At 46.8% G+C, this 19,317-nt stretch overlaps 1 protein-coding gene across 1 annotated transcript in view; it reads left to right on the top strand.

Moving 5' to 3' along the window:
- The window catches only part of hsd17b4 (hydroxysteroid (17-beta) dehydrogenase 4), a 130,153-nt gene that overhangs the window by 45,670 nt on the left and 65,166 nt on the right, over positions 1-19,317 (top strand). Inside the window, exons 8-10 of the mRNA XM_084322353.1 lie at positions 5,194-5,381; positions 16,124-16,215; positions 17,623-17,647. Of these exons, the coding sequence (XP_084178479.1) occupies positions 5,194-5,381; positions 16,124-16,215; positions 17,623-17,647 (305 nt within the window). The remainder of the gene's footprint in view (positions 1-5,193; positions 5,382-16,123; positions 16,216-17,622; positions 17,648-19,317) is intronic.

Below are 19,317 nucleotides of genomic sequence, written 5' to 3'. Positions count from 1 at the left end.
GCTCTGGTTTCAGGTCGTGTTCCCCCAAAAAATGGTCCTTGTGGTGGGTTGGAGATGTACGTTTTATTAATATGGGGTCACACGGCCGGGAATCGGGACTGAACACTGGGAAAGACCATTTATTAGATAGTACCCCTTGGAATTAATTTAGTAGGTTGAACTCTGGTTTCTTTTCTTTTGTCTGTATAATTGTTAGTCATTATTATTATTGTTTTTGTTATTTTCTTGTGAAGTTCTATGTATTGTGATTGTGGTTAATGTGTTGTCTTGTTTCGTGAGAATGTCAATAAAAAAATTTGATCAAAAAAAAAATAAACATTTAGGTAGTCAAAAACCTAAAATACGAATATACAGTCAAAGATATACGTTCTAAAATATGTATATATATATATATATATATATATATATATATGTATATTTTTTAAACTTTTTACTTAACTTTTTTTAAATGATGACTTGTGTTATTTATTTTTTTTTTATCCACTTTTTCTCCCATTTCTATATTTTCTCCCATCCCAATTTCGTATCATCCAATTCAACCCTCCCCTGTCACGGACGCTGTTTCTTGCCTCCCACAAGCCGGCTGCAATGTGGACTAAGTCATACATAGCACAAGTCCCCTCCGGTACTTGAGGTAACAGCAGTCGCATCTTTTCACCTGCGCAGCTCGATCTCTCAGTGGCGAGGAGTAACGCGTGGGAGGCTCACGCTGCCCCCGACACTTCCTGATTCTACTGCGCAGGCGCACCAACCGACCTGTAGGAGTCGCTGTCCACAACGCCCGATCCCCACCCTTCAGTTTCCCACCCCCTAATACGGCCAATGTGTATTAGTACGGACGACCAGCTAAACTGAAAGCAAATGTGGAGCGCTGGGCTCGAACTGACGAGCCCAGCGTCTCCAGCATTTCGTGGCGAGTGCCTTGCCCACTATGCCACGTAGCCGCCTGACTTGTGTTATTTTGTATGTTACAAGATACTTTTAAGTTTAAGTCAAGCACTTTCATATATGTTATGTTTCAAGTTTAAGTCGAGCACTTTGATATGTTATGTTGTCTGTTTAAGAAAGAGTGCAATAAATGATTTTATTGAAAAAATAAGAATCGTGAGAGAATCGTGATCTCAAAAGTCACATTTGAGCAAGAATCGCCCAGCCCTAATGTGCATTTATTTCTGTATGTTCCATCTACATAATGCAGACAAAGATGGATGTAATTTTTTGTGTGCTTATGGGTTGTACGTGTGTTTGTGGGGTGTGTATGTGTACGCACACACTCTCACACACACACACACACACACACACACACACACACAGAAACACACAGACAGACACACACAGAGAGACAGGCACAGAAACACACAGACAAAACAGACACATATACACACACACACACACACACAGACAGACGCATATACACACACACAGCTAAACACAGACAAACAGACACGTATACACACACAGAGACACACACACACACACACACACACACACACACACACTCTTGTTAAAGGCAGGAGGGCATTTGGCCAGTGAACGTACATGCAGTTGAATGTTCCATTCAATGTTCTGTATACATGTGTGTGAGAGAGCAATTATGTAGAGTGTGTTGTGTGTATGTGTGTGTGCTTATGCAAGCACAATATTGAGTCTACATCTGTGCAGTATATCCTGTGTGTGTGTGTGTGTGCCCCTAACCTGCCCCAACGATTACCATGAAACGCCTGCCACTCTGTGTGTGTGTGTGCATTAATTTGCTTGTATGTGTACAGTATACACATGCAAGTCTGTATGTGTGCCTGTCACATCCATTACTGTGTGTGTGTGTGTGTGTGTACATACATGTACAGTACATCTGTGTGTGCCTCGCCCTCTACCCTGTCACATCTTTTAACACGCAGAAACGCCTGTCATTGTGTGTGTGTTTGTGCACATGTAGACGTGTATGGTATCTCCCCCCCCCCCCCCCCCCCCCCCCTAGACCGCCGGATGCCCCAGGACCAACACCCCACCCCCACTCCGTCACTATATCGTGCCTTTGACCACCTCGGCCGCAGCGGTCCACAATACCTGCTTGTCCCACCCCAACCACACGAGCAGTCGAGATCTCCAAATAAATAACATCCAGCAATGTCAGGGACCAGTAAATTATTGTGAGTTTCTCAGGTTCTTTCCATCTCATAGCGATAATAATATCGTTTAGAAGTAATGTTGCTACCGTGAGTGGAATTGATATGTTACAGATGCTTGATAGTTTAGTTGCTATAGATTTCCAGAAATGGGCTACTGGTGGGCAATCCCAGAGCATGCATATCTTAGAGCAGTGGTTCTCAAACTTTTTACACCAAGTACCACCTGAGAACGTAGCTGGCTCTCCAAGTACCACCATATGACCGGCGTTAAAATACAGTCTATTCAGCTATGCACAGTTCACGCAGGAGGCAAATGTATTCCTAATACCATTATTTATTGTTAACTTTTGTCAGACACAGCCACAATGTACAAAGGGATAGCACTAGAACTAGCAAACGCTTCCACACAACTCATACAATGCAAGGGGCATTGAGAACATAATAACTAACATTCTCACATAGCAAGTGAGAAAATTAAGAACAACTGTATTTCAGCAAATGTACTTAATTCTCTCTCTATCTCTCTCTCTCTCTCACACAGCAAGCAATTGTCCGTCATTCTCACACACACACACACACACACACACACACACACACACACACACACACACACACACACACACACACACATTGTTACAAAAACTTAATTTCCTGCATTCTGGTGCAGGCATTTTTTAATGTTTACCCTTTAAATGCCAGTTTGTGTGATGGCATCACAAATTATTGTTAAAAAAAACACAAAAAGTTAAATATTTTCAATATATCAAATGCAAAGTAAATTTGTCTGGGGGGGATTATTACAGGCTAGGCATGTGTCAATGATTAGCAGCAACACAGATTTTGATGGATTTTTTGTAATGTCAGATTTAACACCAACTCTTTTCAGAAAAGTGGGAGTATTTCATTTTTTATCTGACATTACAAAAAATCTAAAAATAAATGGTTATGATCAGGGCTGAAGTTGAATTAAAGATTTATGACTGTTTAGACTGCATTACTCTCTGTCACAGTGATCTCCTGGTTGTTCCCCACTTAGGTTATCTAACTATCGCGCCGCCGCAACCAGAAACACTGGCCTGGCCTGCTTCTAAGTTCAGTGGCCTGACTGCAAATCTTTTTTTTTAATTTTTTTTGTGCTTTTTTGTAAATGTTTTCAAGTACCACCAGCAGTACCACCAAGTACCACTAGTGGTACGCGTACCACAGTTTGAGAACCACTGTCTTAGAGAGTACAAAGTGCACTGGGAGTCGGTCATCAGTCCCATAGCAAACAGCTTCCTAAGGAGTGAGATACGTCCTATGAATATAATTTAAATGAATTTGTTGGTGATTAGGGTTATTAGTAGTGCTGTCAGGCGATTAAAAAAATGTATCTAATTAATTACAGGATTTGTAATTAATTAATCACATTTTAATCGCATAACCATTTTAGGCCTGATATTTTATATTCTATAATCATATTTCAAATTGCATGTATCCGGATGGCAGAATTCAGTACTGTATCTACAAAACCTTCTGTTTAATCATCTTCCCTTTATTCATTTGCTTAGATTTTTCAGGTCTGGTAAATTTTAGCATGGTGTTATTCACAGTAAAAAAATTATTGAATTGATATTCTCATTTGGTTCATTACAATTTACTCAAGCCTAGTAACAGACACAGTATTTCTGACACTGGGAATACATTCCCTGAGATCCATAGATGTCCCTAGAATCAGATACCAAGAACATGCAAATACCACCATAAAAAAAAAGTTTGTAAATGTTTATTCTACGTTATTATGGAATGAATGAGATTTACAAAAAAAGTCATACAATTATTATATATATTTTTTTTAAATACATTTTGTGTTAATTTTCATAACACGATAATTTGCTGTGTAATTAATTAATCTAATTAACGCGATAAACTGACAGCCCTAGTTATTAGGGAAACATTATTTTTTATTTAAAGATATGTGTGTGTATATATATATATATATATATATATTAACAAATTGTTCTAAATAAATAATAATGATAATAAATCACTTTATTTTTTTATTTTTATTTATCCTTTATTTATCCAGGAATGTCCCATTGAGATACAAGATCTATTCTTCCAGGGAGTCCTGACCAACACGGCACACAACAAGTTTCAACATAAAAACAAGGGCATTAAACAAAAAACATACAAATCAAGTACAAATACAGAAGGCCATTTGTGCAGTGGCAAGGAGCATAATCACATCAGCAATAGCATCAGGTAAAACAGTTACATATTTCATAAAGGGCTAATCGTAGCATACCTTTAAAAGCATTTACAGTAGGAAGTGCCTCTAGACAAAGTTTTACTTGCAGCGTATTCCATAAAAAGGGAGCATAGTGGGAGAATGCAGCTTTACCAAGCTTTTTTGATGTTTGGAGTAATTTATTTTTTTACAACTGAGGTAGGTAGATAACATTTTTAGAGACTAAAGTACCGGAAAAAGGTACCGTTGGGTACCGGTATCGATTCACAGGTACCGGTTCAAATGTGATGCGACAGTGGAGACAGTGGCTCAGGAGGTAGAGCAGTCGTCTGGTAATCCGGAGGGTCCTGGTTTGATTCCCGCTCCTCCCGGGCAGCGTGTCGAAGTGTCCTTGAGCAAGACACTTCACCCCTAATTGCTCCCGATGAGCAGGTTGGCACCTTGCACGGTCGCCTCCGCCGTCGGTGTGTGAATGTGTGAGTAAATGGGTAAAATGTGAGGAACAAAATTGTAAAGCGCTTTGGATAAAAGCTCTATATAAATGCAGCCATTTACCATTTAGTATATGTGTGCATGCAGTGTGTGTGTGTGTGTGCGTGCCTGCCTGCCCTCAACACACCATGCCCTGCCGTCACTGCTGATTAGCTCTGACCTGCCGCCCCTCTCTCTCTCTCTTTCTCTCTATCTCTCTATCTCTATCTCTCTCCATCTCTATCTCTCTCTATCTCTCTCCATCTCTCTCTCTCTCCATCTCTCTCTCTCCATCTCTCTCTCTGTCTCTCTCTCCCTCTCTCTCTGTCTCTGTCTCTCTCTCTCCCCCTCCCCCCTCTCCAGGATCATCATGACGTCGTCTGCAGCTGGTATCTATGGTAACTTCGGCCAGGGGAACTACAGCGCGGCCAAGCTGGGTCTCCTGGGCCTGGCCAACACTCTGGCCATCGAGGGACTAAAGTATAACATCCACTGCAACACCATCGCCCCCACGGCCGGGTCCAGGCTCACCCAGACTGTCATGCCGCCAGGTCAGACACATCCTCTCTCTCACTCTTCCTCTCGCTCTCTCTCTCTCTCACACACACACACACACACAGCCGCCTCCAGGTCAGACACATCCTCTCTCTCACTCTTCCTCTCGCTCTCTCTCTCTCTCACACACACACACACACAGCCGCCTCCAGGTCAGACACATTCTCTCTCTCCACCATGTCTCCAGGTCAGACACATTCTCTCTCTCCACCATGTCTCCAGGTCAGACACATTCTCTCTCTCCACCATGTCTCCAGGTCAGACACATTCTCTCTCTCCATCATGTCTCCAGGTCAGACACATTCTCTCTCTCCACCATGTCTCCAGGTCAGACACATTCTCTCTCTCCACCATGTCTCCAGGTCAGACACATTCTCTCTCTCCATCATGTCTCCAGGTCAGACACATTCTCTCTCTCCATCATGTCTCCAGGTCAGACATAATTTTCTCTCTTTCTCTCTCTCTCTCTCTCTCTCTCTCTCTCTCTCTCTCTCTCCACCATGTCTCCAGGTCAGACACATCCTCTCTCTCTCTTTCTCTCTATTTCTCTCTCTCTCTTTCTCCACCATGTCTCCAGGTCAGACACATCCTCTCTCTCTCTCTCTCTCTCTCTCTCTCTCTCTCTCTCTCTCTCTCTCTCTCTCTCTCTCTCTCCCCCCCCCCCCACCATGCCTCCAGGTCACACATTCCCCCACACATATGCATTTCATCAGAGCGGTCAGAGAGCAGGGTTGCCTACAGTGCAGTGTTTTGGGGGTTAATTCAAACACATGGTGATGCTGGCGTGTTGTCATAGTGACGCTATACCATTGTTTTTTTTTTTTTTATCCACTTTTTCTCCCATTTTCTATATTTTCTCCCATCCCAATTTCGTATCATCCAATTCAACCCTCCCCTGTCACGAACGCTGTTTCTTGCCTCCCACAAGCCGGCTGCAATGTGGACTAAGTCATACATAGCACAAGTCCCCTCCGGTACTTGAGGTAACAGCAGTCGCATCTTTTCACCTGCGCAGCTCGATCTCTCAGTGGCGAGGAGTAACGCGTGGGAGGCTCACGCTGCCCCCGACACTTCCTGATTCTACTGCGCAGGCGCACCAACCGACCTGTAGGAGTCGCTGTCCACAACGCCCGATCCCCACCCATCAGTTTCCCACCCCCTAATACGGCCAATGTGTATTAGTACGGACGACCAGCTAAACTGAAAGCAAATGTGGAGCGCCTTTGCTCGAACAGGCAAGCCCAGCGTCTCCAGATTTCGTGGCGAGCGCCTTGCCCACTACGCCACGTAGCCGCCCACGCTATACCATTGTTTAGGGAAAGCCCAGGATAGGTTGACGGTAAGGACCTGCACTATTGAATTATTCTCTAATCAATCAAGTCGATGGCACTGATCCAGGTCAAAGGTCCATGGCACAGATCCAGGTCAAAGGTCGATGGCACAGATCCAGGTCAAAGGTCGATGGCACAAATCTGGGTCAAAGGTCGATGGCACAGATCCAGGTCAAAGGTCGATGGCACAGATCCATGTGGTTGCAGCTATTGCGGATTCACGCTTGTTTATTAGAATAATATTGAATATTGAAATGCCTTCAACTAGTGTCAGAGTCAATACTTACCGTAATTCCTCTAATAGTGACCCGGGCTTGTATTTGTTTCAACTGTAGCGGGTACCAGGCTTTTATTGAAAGGAGGCATGTATAAGAGAGAGGCCTATATTTCTAATTTTCAAACGGATCATAATAGGGGTGTAACTGTACACAAAATCCACGGTTCGGTACGTACCTCGGTTTTGAAGTCACGGTTTGGGGGGGTAAAAAAAATTTTGCTTTTCATGTATCTATTTATTTAACTATTAAACAATATAAAACGAATTGGCCATAATTGACTGAGCAAACTAATGCTTACTGCTGTGACCTACTAATAACACAAAATCTGAAGATTATTATATAGCAGATGCCTTGGAGGATAAGTCGTGGACAACTGTAGCGTGTGCTTGTTTATACATAACCCCTTTCATGACTGTGATGCTTGAATACAGGGGCAGGGCTTGCATCACAGTCATGAAAGGGGAGCCCTAGTTTATACAGAGCTGGTGGTATGACTTGCTGGCTGAAATACAGAATGAATGAATGAATGAATGAATGAATGAAAACTTTATTTAACAGATTGCAGAATGGGTACAATACAGTACGGCTCAATACACACAATTGTTAAGGGGATGCAGACCTGAGAAAGACGTTTGTCTTGTTTACATCAGGGTCCCCCTAATGACGAGAGGGAACTAGGTAGCGGGCTATATTACTTTTAACATGTGCTTAAACCCAGTGTTCTCGACAACGGAGTATGGTCGCAGATCTGCTGCTATAAAAACACATATGGCGTTTGTTATTGCTTTGGCCCGGTGTGAATTAATAGCGAGATGCTGCTTGAATGTAACGGATTGCAACGGGGAGCTGGGTTTGCACTAGGATATGTTTCTTCCGTGTACCAGACAGTGATATTCACATTCGGGTGATGCCGTTTCAAATGCGTGATAAAGTTTGCAATAAAGTTGAACAATAACTGGCTTGTCAGTTAGTATTGACTCGCCATACTAAGGCTAATATGCTATGCTGAATTACAGCTCTCGTTCAGTGTAGCTGCGCGCTGCGTGGAATGAACAAACAACATCCGGTTAGTTGTGCACGTTATATTAGGGCCGGGGGGGATTTCTGTGCCATAGTGGTGCGTCGTCTCAGCGACAGGCCATTGCGGTGTAGAAACTTCTCTAGCCAACCTTTACTGGCCACAAACGCCTTGCCTCCATCACTCACTGTTGGGTAGATTTCCATTGCTTTTCTTTGTATCATTTTGCGCGACACACGGTTGTGTTTGTCGCGCAATGCATAAATCCACTCGGAAAGTAGTGTCTCCATCTCCTCGCTCACTTTTTTTCTCCCTCCTCCAGTTATGCGTGCTCTTTTACCGTCAGCTGCTTTCAGCTCATTCCTTTGTTTTTTCCAATATCGGATTTGTCTGGAATCAATGTTAAAGTGCTTTGCTGATTTCTCTCCCGAATGCTCCGCCGCATACCTCAAAACGTCCTCTTTAACCCATTCTCTGCCGATGACGTGTTAACACATCATTCTCCGCCATGCGTAATCTGCCAATGGCGCCGTAAGGCGTCTTTGAGATCAATATTTCATATTTTCGTCATGGTATTCATATTTCACCCACGGAGTCTTGGGTGATGCTGTGGGACTCGGCACAACTCTGCAACGCTTCAATACCGCCACCTGGTGGCCGATCGGCGAATTGCCAAACAGGAAGTTGCCCAAACCGGAAGTGGTCCGTCCCCTATTTTCGTCCGGCCACTCGGTGATCGTCCCGGGGCTCAATATAGACACCGTCGATATGAATATTTGCCATAACTCAATAATCAACATGATTTGGACATGTATTAGTAATATACAAACCGGAAATGGATCGCATTGATCAACATCCCATAATGGCGATCTTTTTGCTCCACTCTCATCACCCAACGCTACGAGGAGACTGGGGTGAGTTTCAGCGTTTTTCTTTACCATTTTCGATACAAACTGCTCTGATCAATATATCACCCATACTACATGAATCATTTAACGTCGGTCATTGAATTATAAACGACCCCCCCCCCCCCCTCCGTTCACCCGCAGATGACCAGTCATGACGTTTAGGACCATGTACAGTTGAAATTTTTATTATAACGTTGATCGGTATCAAACTGCATTTGATCATCTAATATATGCATTTAGGCCTATATCTCACGTTCTATGAAATACTGCAGAAAACGATAAAAACATATTTATACTCTAGACGGTATTTTAGTATGAATGTGTGAATGAAAAAGTAAAACGTTCCTACATCCTGAACGATAGATAATTGATGTTGAATGGGCCATAGTAATGTCAATTTAGCAATACAGTTTAAAAAGTTATAGCCCTGCAAAGAAGGTGAACATCTCCATAGACCAGCGGTTCCCAAACTTTTTTGGCCACGCACCCCCTGTCGCCTCCCGACCTAGCTCGCGCACCCCCAGTGTCGGCGTCAGAACGAATTTAACGGAGGGCATATTGTAATTTTGGGGGGGCATAAAATGGGCTTCAGAAAACGCATTTCCCGCAAACCAACACGCATTTCAAAACATGAGTGCACTGCAGGCATAAGAGATAAGTCTCTTATAAGTCTCTATCTCTCTCTATTTCTCTCTCGCACGTCACGTCACAAACACACTGGCATCTTGCGCACGCACACAAATATGAAATAACCCCGAGGCTGGGCTTTACATTCATTAATAAGTGAAAGATCACGTATTTAGTTTTCGTATTATTAATACTGAGGCCAAGGCCCAAGGCAGCTTAAATGAAACAGTATGAAATATGCATAAGCCCGAGGCTGGGCTTTTCATGCAACTATTATTAATAATAACAATTGGGCCAAGGCCCAAGGCAGCTTAAATTAAACAGTATGAAATAATAAGCCCGAGGCTGGGCTTTACATTCAACTATTATTAATAATAACAATTGGGCCAAGGCCCAAGGCAGCTTAAATTAAACAGTATGAAATAATAAGCCCGAGGCTGGGCTTTACATTCAACTATTATTAATAACAGTGTATATGACTTGCCGATTAAAAGAGTTGTAGGCGGCGGGTCGTGGCACTGAATCTCCTCAGAACAGTGTCCTTCCATTCCGTGGTACATTTTTGCGTGAGGTCCTTCTCAAACGCCAGCTGAACCAATTGGGCCTTTCGTCTGTGGAGCATTGTCCGTCTGTGATCCGAAAAAAAATTCCGTAGCGTTGAGAACGAGTTCTCGCACATTGCGGTGGAGGCGCCGAAAGTTAATGTCTCTGTTTTGGAACCACGTTGCTACAAATGACCGTTTCCTACCGCAAAAAATGCTGGCAGGGTATGGTTGTAAAACCATTTGTTTGGGATGCTCAGTCCCGAGATCATTTACCGTTACCGCCGACGGTTGTGGATCTGGATCATCATCATGATGGCCTACCAGGCTGCTAACCACCACGTCTCAAAGAAGTGATTATTATATTTTACCTGACTATCTTTCGCGCTCACTGACCTCACTCAAGTCAGTTTTGGCAGGAAGTTATTAATGCACTGGCTCGCGCACTGGCTTGCGCTCGCTACTGTCATCGGCCCGCTGTTAAGCCCGCATATTAGGAGACCTGAGGAGACAGACTCCAGGCAGAGCGGAGCGCATCAGCACAGACGAAGCGCACCTCGCCCGAGACATTGTTTATTATTATTATTAAAACGTACGTTTTTTTTATTAAAACGTTTCTTGAATTTCATGATTTACACAGTGGAAATCCCCATTTGAAATAATGTATATTATATATATTTATTAGTAAAATAACGCCATTAGCCTTTTCATGTCACGCACCACCAGAGGTCGCTCGCGCACCACAGTTTGGGAACCACTGCCATAGACAAATAGCGCTGGCGGAGGATGGTTTAGAATGGATATAAGCCCGGCAGAGAATGGGTTAAACTTAACGTCAAACTTTCGTCTTTGTTTAGTACCGGTAGCCATGCTTGCTCTGTTGTTAATAATAATAATAATAATTAATTTTATTTATATAGCGCTTCTCAATGACCCGAAGTCGCTGACAGTAGTTGGGAACAAAGTAAAAACAAAGAAACAAAAACAAAGAAACAAAAACAAAAGGAACATGAGACCATCGGGGGAACAGGGGAAGACAGCATGGTATAGCACAAAAAGACGGAGCGACAGGAGACAGACATCAATCGAGTTGGAGGGGGGGGGGGGTTGAAGGCAAGGGAGAACAGGTGGGTTTTGAGGCGAGCTTTGAAGGTGGAGAGTGTAGGGGAGTCTCTGATGGACTGAGGGGGGAGGGAGTTCCAGAGTCGGGGTGCAGTGCGAGAGAAGGGCCGATCACCAACGTTTTTGAGTTTGGATGTCGGGACAGTGAGGGAGGCAGTGGAGGAGGACCGGAGGGAACGGGTGGGGCGGTAGGGAAGAAGGAGATCAGTCAGGTATGGGGGGGCCAGGCTGTGGAGGGCTTTGAAGGTGAGGAGTAGTGTTTTAAAGTTTATGCTGTGTTTGATCGGGAGCCAGTGGAGAGAGTGGAGGACAGGAGTGATGTGTTCACAGGACTGGGTGTTAGTGAGGAGGCGGGCGGCTGAGTTTTGGACCATTTGCAGTTTATGGAGGGAGCGGGATGTGATGCCAGTGAGGAGGGAGTTGCAATAGTCCAGGCGGGACTGTTGTTGTGTTAACGTGCTGCGCGCGACCCGTGTTCCATATACTAAGTAAGGGGAGGTTCGCTCACGCGTATATTAGTAACCCGGCTTGTATTAGGAGGTCGGCTTATAATTGCTTATTTCAACAGCGCACCCGGTCATTAATAGAGAGTCGGTTTTTAATTGAATACAGGTCACTATTAGAGGATTTACGGTACTTAATTACACCTGCTACCCCTTCTGGGGCATAGGCCGTCAACAAGTGGCCCTCCAGGTTGGGGCTTGGGCGAGGGGCTAACATCCCCACCCCGTAAAACACTATATTGTTACAGAAATGTCAGAGTCAATACCCCTTTATTAAATTGATCGATGGTTGACACGTCATGGACCTGTGGGTCCTTTCCTGTTAGTCCTCTCCTGTCCTCCTCTCCTCTCCTGTCCTCCTCTCCCCTCCTTTCCTGTCCTCCTCTCCTGTCCTCCTGTCCTGTCTTCCTCTCCTGTCCTCCTCTCCTGTCCTCCTCTCCTGTCCTCCCCTCCTCTCCTGTCCTCCTGTCCTCTCCTGTCCTGTCCTCTCCTCTCCTGTCCTCCTCTCCTGTCCTCTCCTGTCCTGTCCTCCTCTCCTGTCTTCCTCTCCTCTCCTCTCCTGTCCTCCTGTCCTCTCCTCTCCTGTCCTCCTCTCCTCCTCCCCTCCTCTCCTGTCCTCCTGTCCTCCTCTCCTGTCCTCCTATCCTGTCCTCCTCCTCTCCTCTGCTGTCCTCCTCTCCTCCTGTCCTCTTTTCCTCTCCTGTCCTCTCCTGTCCTCCTCTCCTCTCTTCTCCTCTCCTGTCCTCCTCTCTTCTCCTCTCCTCTCTTCTCCTCTCCTGTCCTCCTCTCCTCTCTTCTCCTGTCCTCCTCTCCTCTCCTCCTCTCCTCTCCTCCCCTCCTCTCCTCTCCTCCTCTCCTGTCCTCTCCTCTCCTCTCCTGTCCTCCTCTCCTGTCCTCCTCTCCTGTCCTCCTCTCCTCTCCTGTCATCTCCTCCTCTCCTCTCCTGTCCTCCTCTCCTCTCCTCTTCTCCTCTCCTCTTCTGATCTCCTCTCCTCCTCTCCTCTCCTCTTCTCCTCTCCTGTCTTCCTCTCCTCTTCTCCTCTCCTCCTCTCCTCTCCTCTCCTCTCCTCCTCTCCTCCCCTCCTCTCCTCTTCTCCTCTCCTCTCCTCCTCTCCTCTCCTCTCCTCCTCCTCTTCTCTCCTCTTCTCCTCTCCTGTCCTCCTCTCCCCTTCTCTTCTCCTCTTCTCCTCTCCTGTCCTCTCTCCTCTCCTCTCCTCCTCTCCTGTCCTCTCCTCCTCTCCTCTTCTCCTCTCATCTCCTGTCCTCCTCTCCTGTCCTCCTCCTCTCCTCTCCTGTCCTCCCCTCCTCTCCTGTCCTCCTCTCCTCTCCTCCTCTTCTCGTCTCCTCTCCTCCTCCTCTCCTCTCCTCCTCTCCTCTCCTCTCCTCCTCTCCTCTTCTCCTCTCCTCCTCTCCTCTTCTCTCCTGTCCTCCTCTCCTCCTCTCCCCCTCTCCTCTCTTCCTCTCCTCTCCTCTTCTCCTCTCCTGTCCTCTTCTCTTCTCCTCTCCTCTCCTCTCCTGTCCTCCTCTCCTCTCCTCCTCATGTCCTCCTCTCCTCTTCTCCTCTCCTCTCCTGTCCTCTTCTCCTCTCCTCTCCTCTCCTCTCCTCTCCTCCTCTCCTCTTCTCCTCTCTTCTCCTCTCCTCTCCTCTCCTCTTCTCCTCTCCTCCTCTGTCCTCTCCTGTCCTCCTGTCCTCCTCACCTGTCCTCCTCTCCTCTCCTGTCCTCCCCTCTTTCTCTCCTCTCCTCCTCTCCTCTCCTCTCCTCCTGTCCTCCTCTCCTCTCCTCTTCTCCTCTCCTCTTCTGATCTCCTCTCCTCCTCTCCTCTCCTCTTCTCCTCTCCTGTCTTCCTCTCCTCTTCTCCTCTCCTCCTCTCCTCTCCTCTCCTCCTCCTCTCCTCTCCTCTCCTCCTCTCCTCTCCTGTCCTCTCCTCTCCTCTCCTCCTCTCCTGTCCTCCTCTCCTGTCCTCCTCTCCTCTCCTCCTCTCCTGTCCTCTTCTCCTCTCTTCTCCCCTCCTCTCCTCTTCTCCTCTCCTCTCCTGTCCTCCTCTCCTCTCCTCTCCTCTTCTCCCCTCCTCTCCTCTTCTCCTCTCCTCTCCTCTCCTCCTCTCCTCTCCTCTCCTCTCCTCCTCTCCTCTCCTGTCCTCCCCTCCTCTCCTGTCTTCTCCTGTCCTCCTCTTCTCTTCTCCTCTCCTCTCCTCCTCTCCTCTCCTCCTCCTCTCCTCTCCTCTCCTCTCCTCTCCTCTCCTCCTCTCCTCTCCTCTTCTCCTCTCCTCCTCTCCTCTTCTCTCCTGTCCTCCTCTCCTCCTCTCCCCCTCTCCTCTCTTCCTCTCCTCTCCTCTTCTCCTCTCCTGTCCTCCTCTCTTCTCCTCTCCTCTCCTCTCCTGTCCTCCTCTCCTCCTCATGTCCTCCTCTCCTCTTCTCCTCTCTTCTCCTCTCCTCTCCTCTCCTCTTCTCCTCTCTTCTCCCCTCCTCTCCTCTTCTCCTCTCCTCTCCTGTCCTCCTCTCCTGTCCTCCTCCTCTCCTCTCCTGTCCTCTCCTGTCCTCCTCTTCTCTTCTCCTCTCCTCTCCTCCTCTCCTCTCCTCCTCTCCTCTCCTCTCCTCTCCTCCTCCTCTCCTCCTCTCCTCTTCTCCTCTCCTCCTCTCCTCTTCTCTCCTGTCCTCCTCTCCCCCTCTCCTCTCTTCCTCTCCTCTCCTCTTCTCCTCTCCTGTCCTCCTCTCCTCTCCTCTCCTGTCCTCCTCTCCTCTCCTCCTCATGTCCTCCTCTCCTCCTCTCCTGTCCTCTCCTCTCCTCCTCTGTCCTCCTCTCCTCTTCTCTCCTGTCCTCCTCTCCCCCTCTCCTCTCTTCCTCTCCTCTCCTCTTCTCCTCTCCTGTCCTCCTCTCTTCTCCTCTCCTCTCCTCTCCTGTCCTCCTCTCCTCTCCTCCTCATGTCCTCCTCTCCTCCTCTCCTGTCCTCTCCTCTCCTCCTCTCCTGTCCTCCTCTCCTGTCATCCTGTCCTCTCCTCTCCTGGCTCCTCCCCTCTCCTGGCTCCTCCCCTCTCCTCTTCTCCTCTCCTCCTCTGTCCTCCTCTCCTCTCCTCCTCTCCTCTCCTCCTCTCCTGTCCTCCTCTCCTCCTCTCCTGTCCTGTCCTCCTCTTCTCCTGTCCTCTCCTTTCATGTTCTCCTCCTCTCCTCTTCTCCTCTCCTCCTCTCCTCCTCTCCTCTCCTCCTCTCCTCTTCTCCTCTCCTCTCCTCTTATTTTCTCTTTTCTCCTGTCCTCTCCTCTCCTCTCCTCCTCTCCTCCTCTCCTGTCCTCTCATCTCCTCCTCTCCTGTCCTCTCCTCCTCTCCTCCTCTCCTCCTCTCCTCTCCTCCTGTCCTCCTCTCCTCCTCCTCTCCTGTCCTCCTCTCCTCCTCTTCTGTCCTCCTCCTCTCCTGTCCTCCTCTTCTCCTCTCTTCTCCTCTCCTCTCCTCCTCTCCTCTCCTCTCCTCCTCTCCTGTCCTCCTCTTCTCCTCTCCTCTCCTCCTCTCCTCCTCTCCTCCTCTCCTGTCCTCCTCTCTTCTCCTCTCCTCCTCTTCTGTCCTCCTGTCCTCTCCTGTCCTCTTCTCCTCTCCTGTCCTCTTCCTCCTCTCTCCTCTCCTGTCCTCCTCTCCTGTCCTCCTCTCCTCTCCTGTCCTCCTCTTCTTCTCTCCTCTTCTCCTCTCCTCTCCTGTCCTCCTCTCCTCTTCTCTCCTCCTCTCCCCTCCTCCTGTCCTCCTCTTCTCTTCTCTCCTCTCCTCTCCTCCTTTCCTCTCCTCCTCTCCTCTTCTCTCCTCTCCTCCTCTGTCCTCCTCTCATCTCCTCTTCTCTCCTGTCCTGTCCTCTCTCATCTCCTGTCTTCTCCTCCTCTTCTCCTCTCCTGTCCTCCTCTCCTTTCTTGTCCTCCTGTCCTCCTCTCCTCCTCTCCTCTCCTCTCTTGTCCTGTCCTCCCCTCCCCTCCTCTCCTCTCCTCGCCTCTCTTCCTCTCCTGTCCTGTCCTCTCCTCTCTCCTCTCCTCTCCTTTCCTGTCCTCCTCTCCTGTCCTCTCCTCTCCCCTCCTCTCCTCCTCTCCTCGCCTCTCTTCCTCTCCTGTCCTGTCCTCCTCTCCTGTCCTCTCCTCTCCTGTCCTCTCCTGTCCTCCTCCTCTCCTGTCCTCCTCTCCTCCTTTCCTCTCCTCTCCTCTTCTCCTCTCCTCTCCTCATCTCCTGTCCCCCTATCCTGTCCTCCTCTCCTCTTCTCCTCCTTTCCTCTCCTCCTCCCCTCCTCTCCTCTGTCCTCCTCTCCTGTCCTCTCCTCCTCTCCTCTCCTCTCCTCTCCTCTCTTCCTCCCCTGTCCTCCTCTCCTCTCCTCTCCTCTCCTCTTCTCTTCTCTTCTCTCCTCCTCTCTGCTGTACTAAACGTTGTTTCTCGTCCACAGACCTGGTGGCGTCTCTGAAGGCTGAGTACGTGGCTCCCCTGGTGTTGTGGCTCTGTCACCAGGACTGTGCTGAGACTGGAGGCCTGTTCGAGGTACGGGAGCACGGGAAGAATCCCGCCTGGTCTGCATTCAAAAAGCCCACATTGGCTCTTAGGCTATGCAAAATAAATGGTTTGGTTCCGGTTGCCGACCGACCCTGCAGATTTATGTGCGACCCAAATTTATTTTATGAGTTTGTAAAAAAAAAATATATATATATATATATTTGTTTTACAATAAAGTTTTATTAAATCTTAGTAAAAAAAGTGCAGTGCATGTCAATAATGAGAATATATAAGTATAAGTATTTCACAATATTTCAGATATTAGTGAGTAGTATTTGGGGGTGGCATTTTTAATACTACTACCTTTGTACATTGTACTTTTGTAGTACAGTGTCTTTGTATTTTAACCTTTAGTATATGGATATTAAACATGCTGGCAGAGTACATACATCCCTGTTGTTGTGAAAAAAAAAAAAAAAAATCCCTATCCATAGTCGCTGTGAAAAGAAGAAAAAAATCCCCTACCTACCCATGGCCTTAACTGACAACCAAAAGGAACCAAGCAATACATTTTGTTAGGCCCTATTCACTTTTGTTCCGATTTATTCCATTTAGAGCCGAGAGCAGATGTTCTTCAGCACATCTGCCTGCCTTTCTGCTTCGCTGTGTCAAAGAAAAAAAAGGGAGGCACTCCAGACGATTCTTTCAGACTCTTGTAGACGTGTTTAGTCAAATGATAGAAGCTGGAGCTGTTTCTCTCCTGCCCGCCACTCTGAATTAAATCAATCTTTCATGCTTTTCGAGTGCAGACCGTTCAATTCTACTTGTTTGGTTTCCATTCTTGGTGTATCCCTCCGTTATGGTAGTCTAATTGCATTACATGTATTGTCATCATGCAGCACAAGTACAGTACAACGGAAAGAAGTTTAGCAACCAACCAGAGTGCAAATGTAACAGTTAGGGGTGTAAAGGTACATGTATCCATACCGAACCGTTTCAGTGTGTACCGTACCGTACCGAACGGCTGTGTACCAAACGAATACAACGGTATGCTAACCACTAACGACCGCCCACCAGGGCTGTTTTTTTTTCACAATCTAAAATAATTATAATTTTTTAAATTTCAATATAGAATACCGGTATTCGTTGACAGCCCTACAAGTACAATTAGTTACTGCACACTACATCACCCCTGAGTGGAACATGGAAAGCCAAACTTTCCCCCACTGTACCCAAAACCCGTACCGAACCTTGACTTCAAAACCGAGGTACGTACCGTACCGAGGTTTTTGTGTATCGTTACACCCCTAAAGTGCAACAGCAATATACAATGTACAGGTGATGTCCTTGAGATTAATGTGCCACTTGCATGCCCCATTGCTCCAATATCCACGAGCATGGGGGCTGTTGACTTCCTGTTTACTTCCTGTGTTTACTTCCTGTCTCTCTCCTCAGGTGGGGGCCGGCTGGGTGGGGAAGCGTGAGTATTCTGTCTCCTCTCACTCAGTGATGCTCACTGCTCCCTGGTGTGTGACGGCCTACGTGTTTTGCAATATTCAACACCCACCTACTTTCTTGTTTTTATTTTTTGCGTTTGTTTGTTAATGTCAGTGTGGTTGGAAATACCAACCTCCTGTGTGTGTGTGTGTGTGTGTGTGTGTGTGTGTGTGCGTCTGCTTTTGTATGTGCCTGTGTACATGTGTGTTTGGCAATATTTATCAACCTCCTGGTGTGCGCTTGTGTGCATGTTTGTGTGTGCGCTTGTGTGCATGTTTGTGTGTGTGCTTGTGTGCATGTTTGTGTGCGCTTGTGTAAATGTTTGTGTGCGCTTGTGTGCATGTTTGTGTACATGTTTGTGTGTGCGCTTGTGTACATGTTTGTGTGTGCGCTTGTGTGCATGTTTGTGTGTGTGCTTGTGTACATGTTTGTGTGCGCTTGTGTACATGTTTGTGTGTGTGTGACTGTGTACCTGTTTGTGTGCGCTTGTGTACATGTTTGTGTGTGTGTGACTGTGTACCTGTTTGTGTGCGCTTGTGTACATGTTTGTGTGTGTGTGACTGTGTACCTGTTTGTGTGTGTGCTTGTGTACATGTTTGTGTGTGTGTGACTGTGTACCTGTTTGTGTGCGTGTGACTGTGTGCATGTTTGTGTGTGTGTGACTGTGTACATGTTTGTGTGTGTGCTTGTGTACATGTTTGTGTGTGTGTGACTGTGTACCTGTTTGTGTGTGTGCTTGTGTACATGTTTGTGTGTGTGTGACTGTGTACCTGTTTGTGTGTGTGTGACTGTGTGCATGTTTGTGTGTGTGTGACTGTGTACCTGTTTGTGTGTGTGTGACTGTGTGCATGTTTGTGTGTGTGTGACTGTGTACATGTTTGTGTGCGCTTGTGTACATGTTTGTGTGTGTGTGACTGTGTACCTGTTTGTGTGCGCTCAAACCTAAAACATCACGCTCTCTCTCTCTCTATGTTCAATTATTTAAAGTAGCCAAACGTGTGCTTGTGTACATGTTTGTGTGTGTGCTTGTGTACATGTTTGTGTGTGTGAGCTTGTGTACATGTTTGTGTGTGTGAGCTTGTGTGCATGTTTGTGTGTGTGAGCTTGTGTACATGTTTGTGTGTGTGAGCTTGTGTACATGTTTGTGTGTGTGAGCTTGTGTACATGTTTGTGTGTGTGAGCTTGTGTACATGTTTGTGTGTGTGAGCTTGTGTGCATGTTTGTGTGTGTGCTAGGGTTGTAACGGTATACAGAAGCCACGGTTCGGTACGTACCTCGGTATTGGGGTCACGGTTCGGTATGAGTTCGGTACAACAGAAAAAAAATATTTATAATTATTATAATTTTTTTTATCTACTTTTTCTCCCCATTTTTCAATTTTTCTCCCGTTCCCAATTTCGTATTGTCCAATTCTACCCTCCCCTGTCTCGAACGCTGTTAGGCCATGCCTCCCACAGGCCAGCTGCAATGTGGACGAAGCCTTACATCAGGGCTATTCAACTGGCGGCCCGCGGGCCAAATCCGGCCCGCGGGATGATTCTGACCAGCCCGCCAAAGATTACATGATAATTTTTTTTTTTTTTTTTTTTTTTTTACTTTTTTCTTTTCATGTCAACGTTAACACGCACAATTGAGCCAAAAGTCACTCAATTA

This window comes from Notolepis coatsorum (assembly GCF_963971535.1).
Source record: "Notolepis coatsorum genome assembly, chromosome: 10".
Classification (NCBI taxonomy): domain Eukaryota; kingdom Metazoa; phylum Chordata; class Actinopteri; order Aulopiformes; family Paralepididae; genus Notolepis; species Notolepis coatsorum.
The sequence above is the reverse complement of the archived record's forward strand: the minus strand, read 5'-3'. Positions and strand labels throughout refer to the sequence as shown.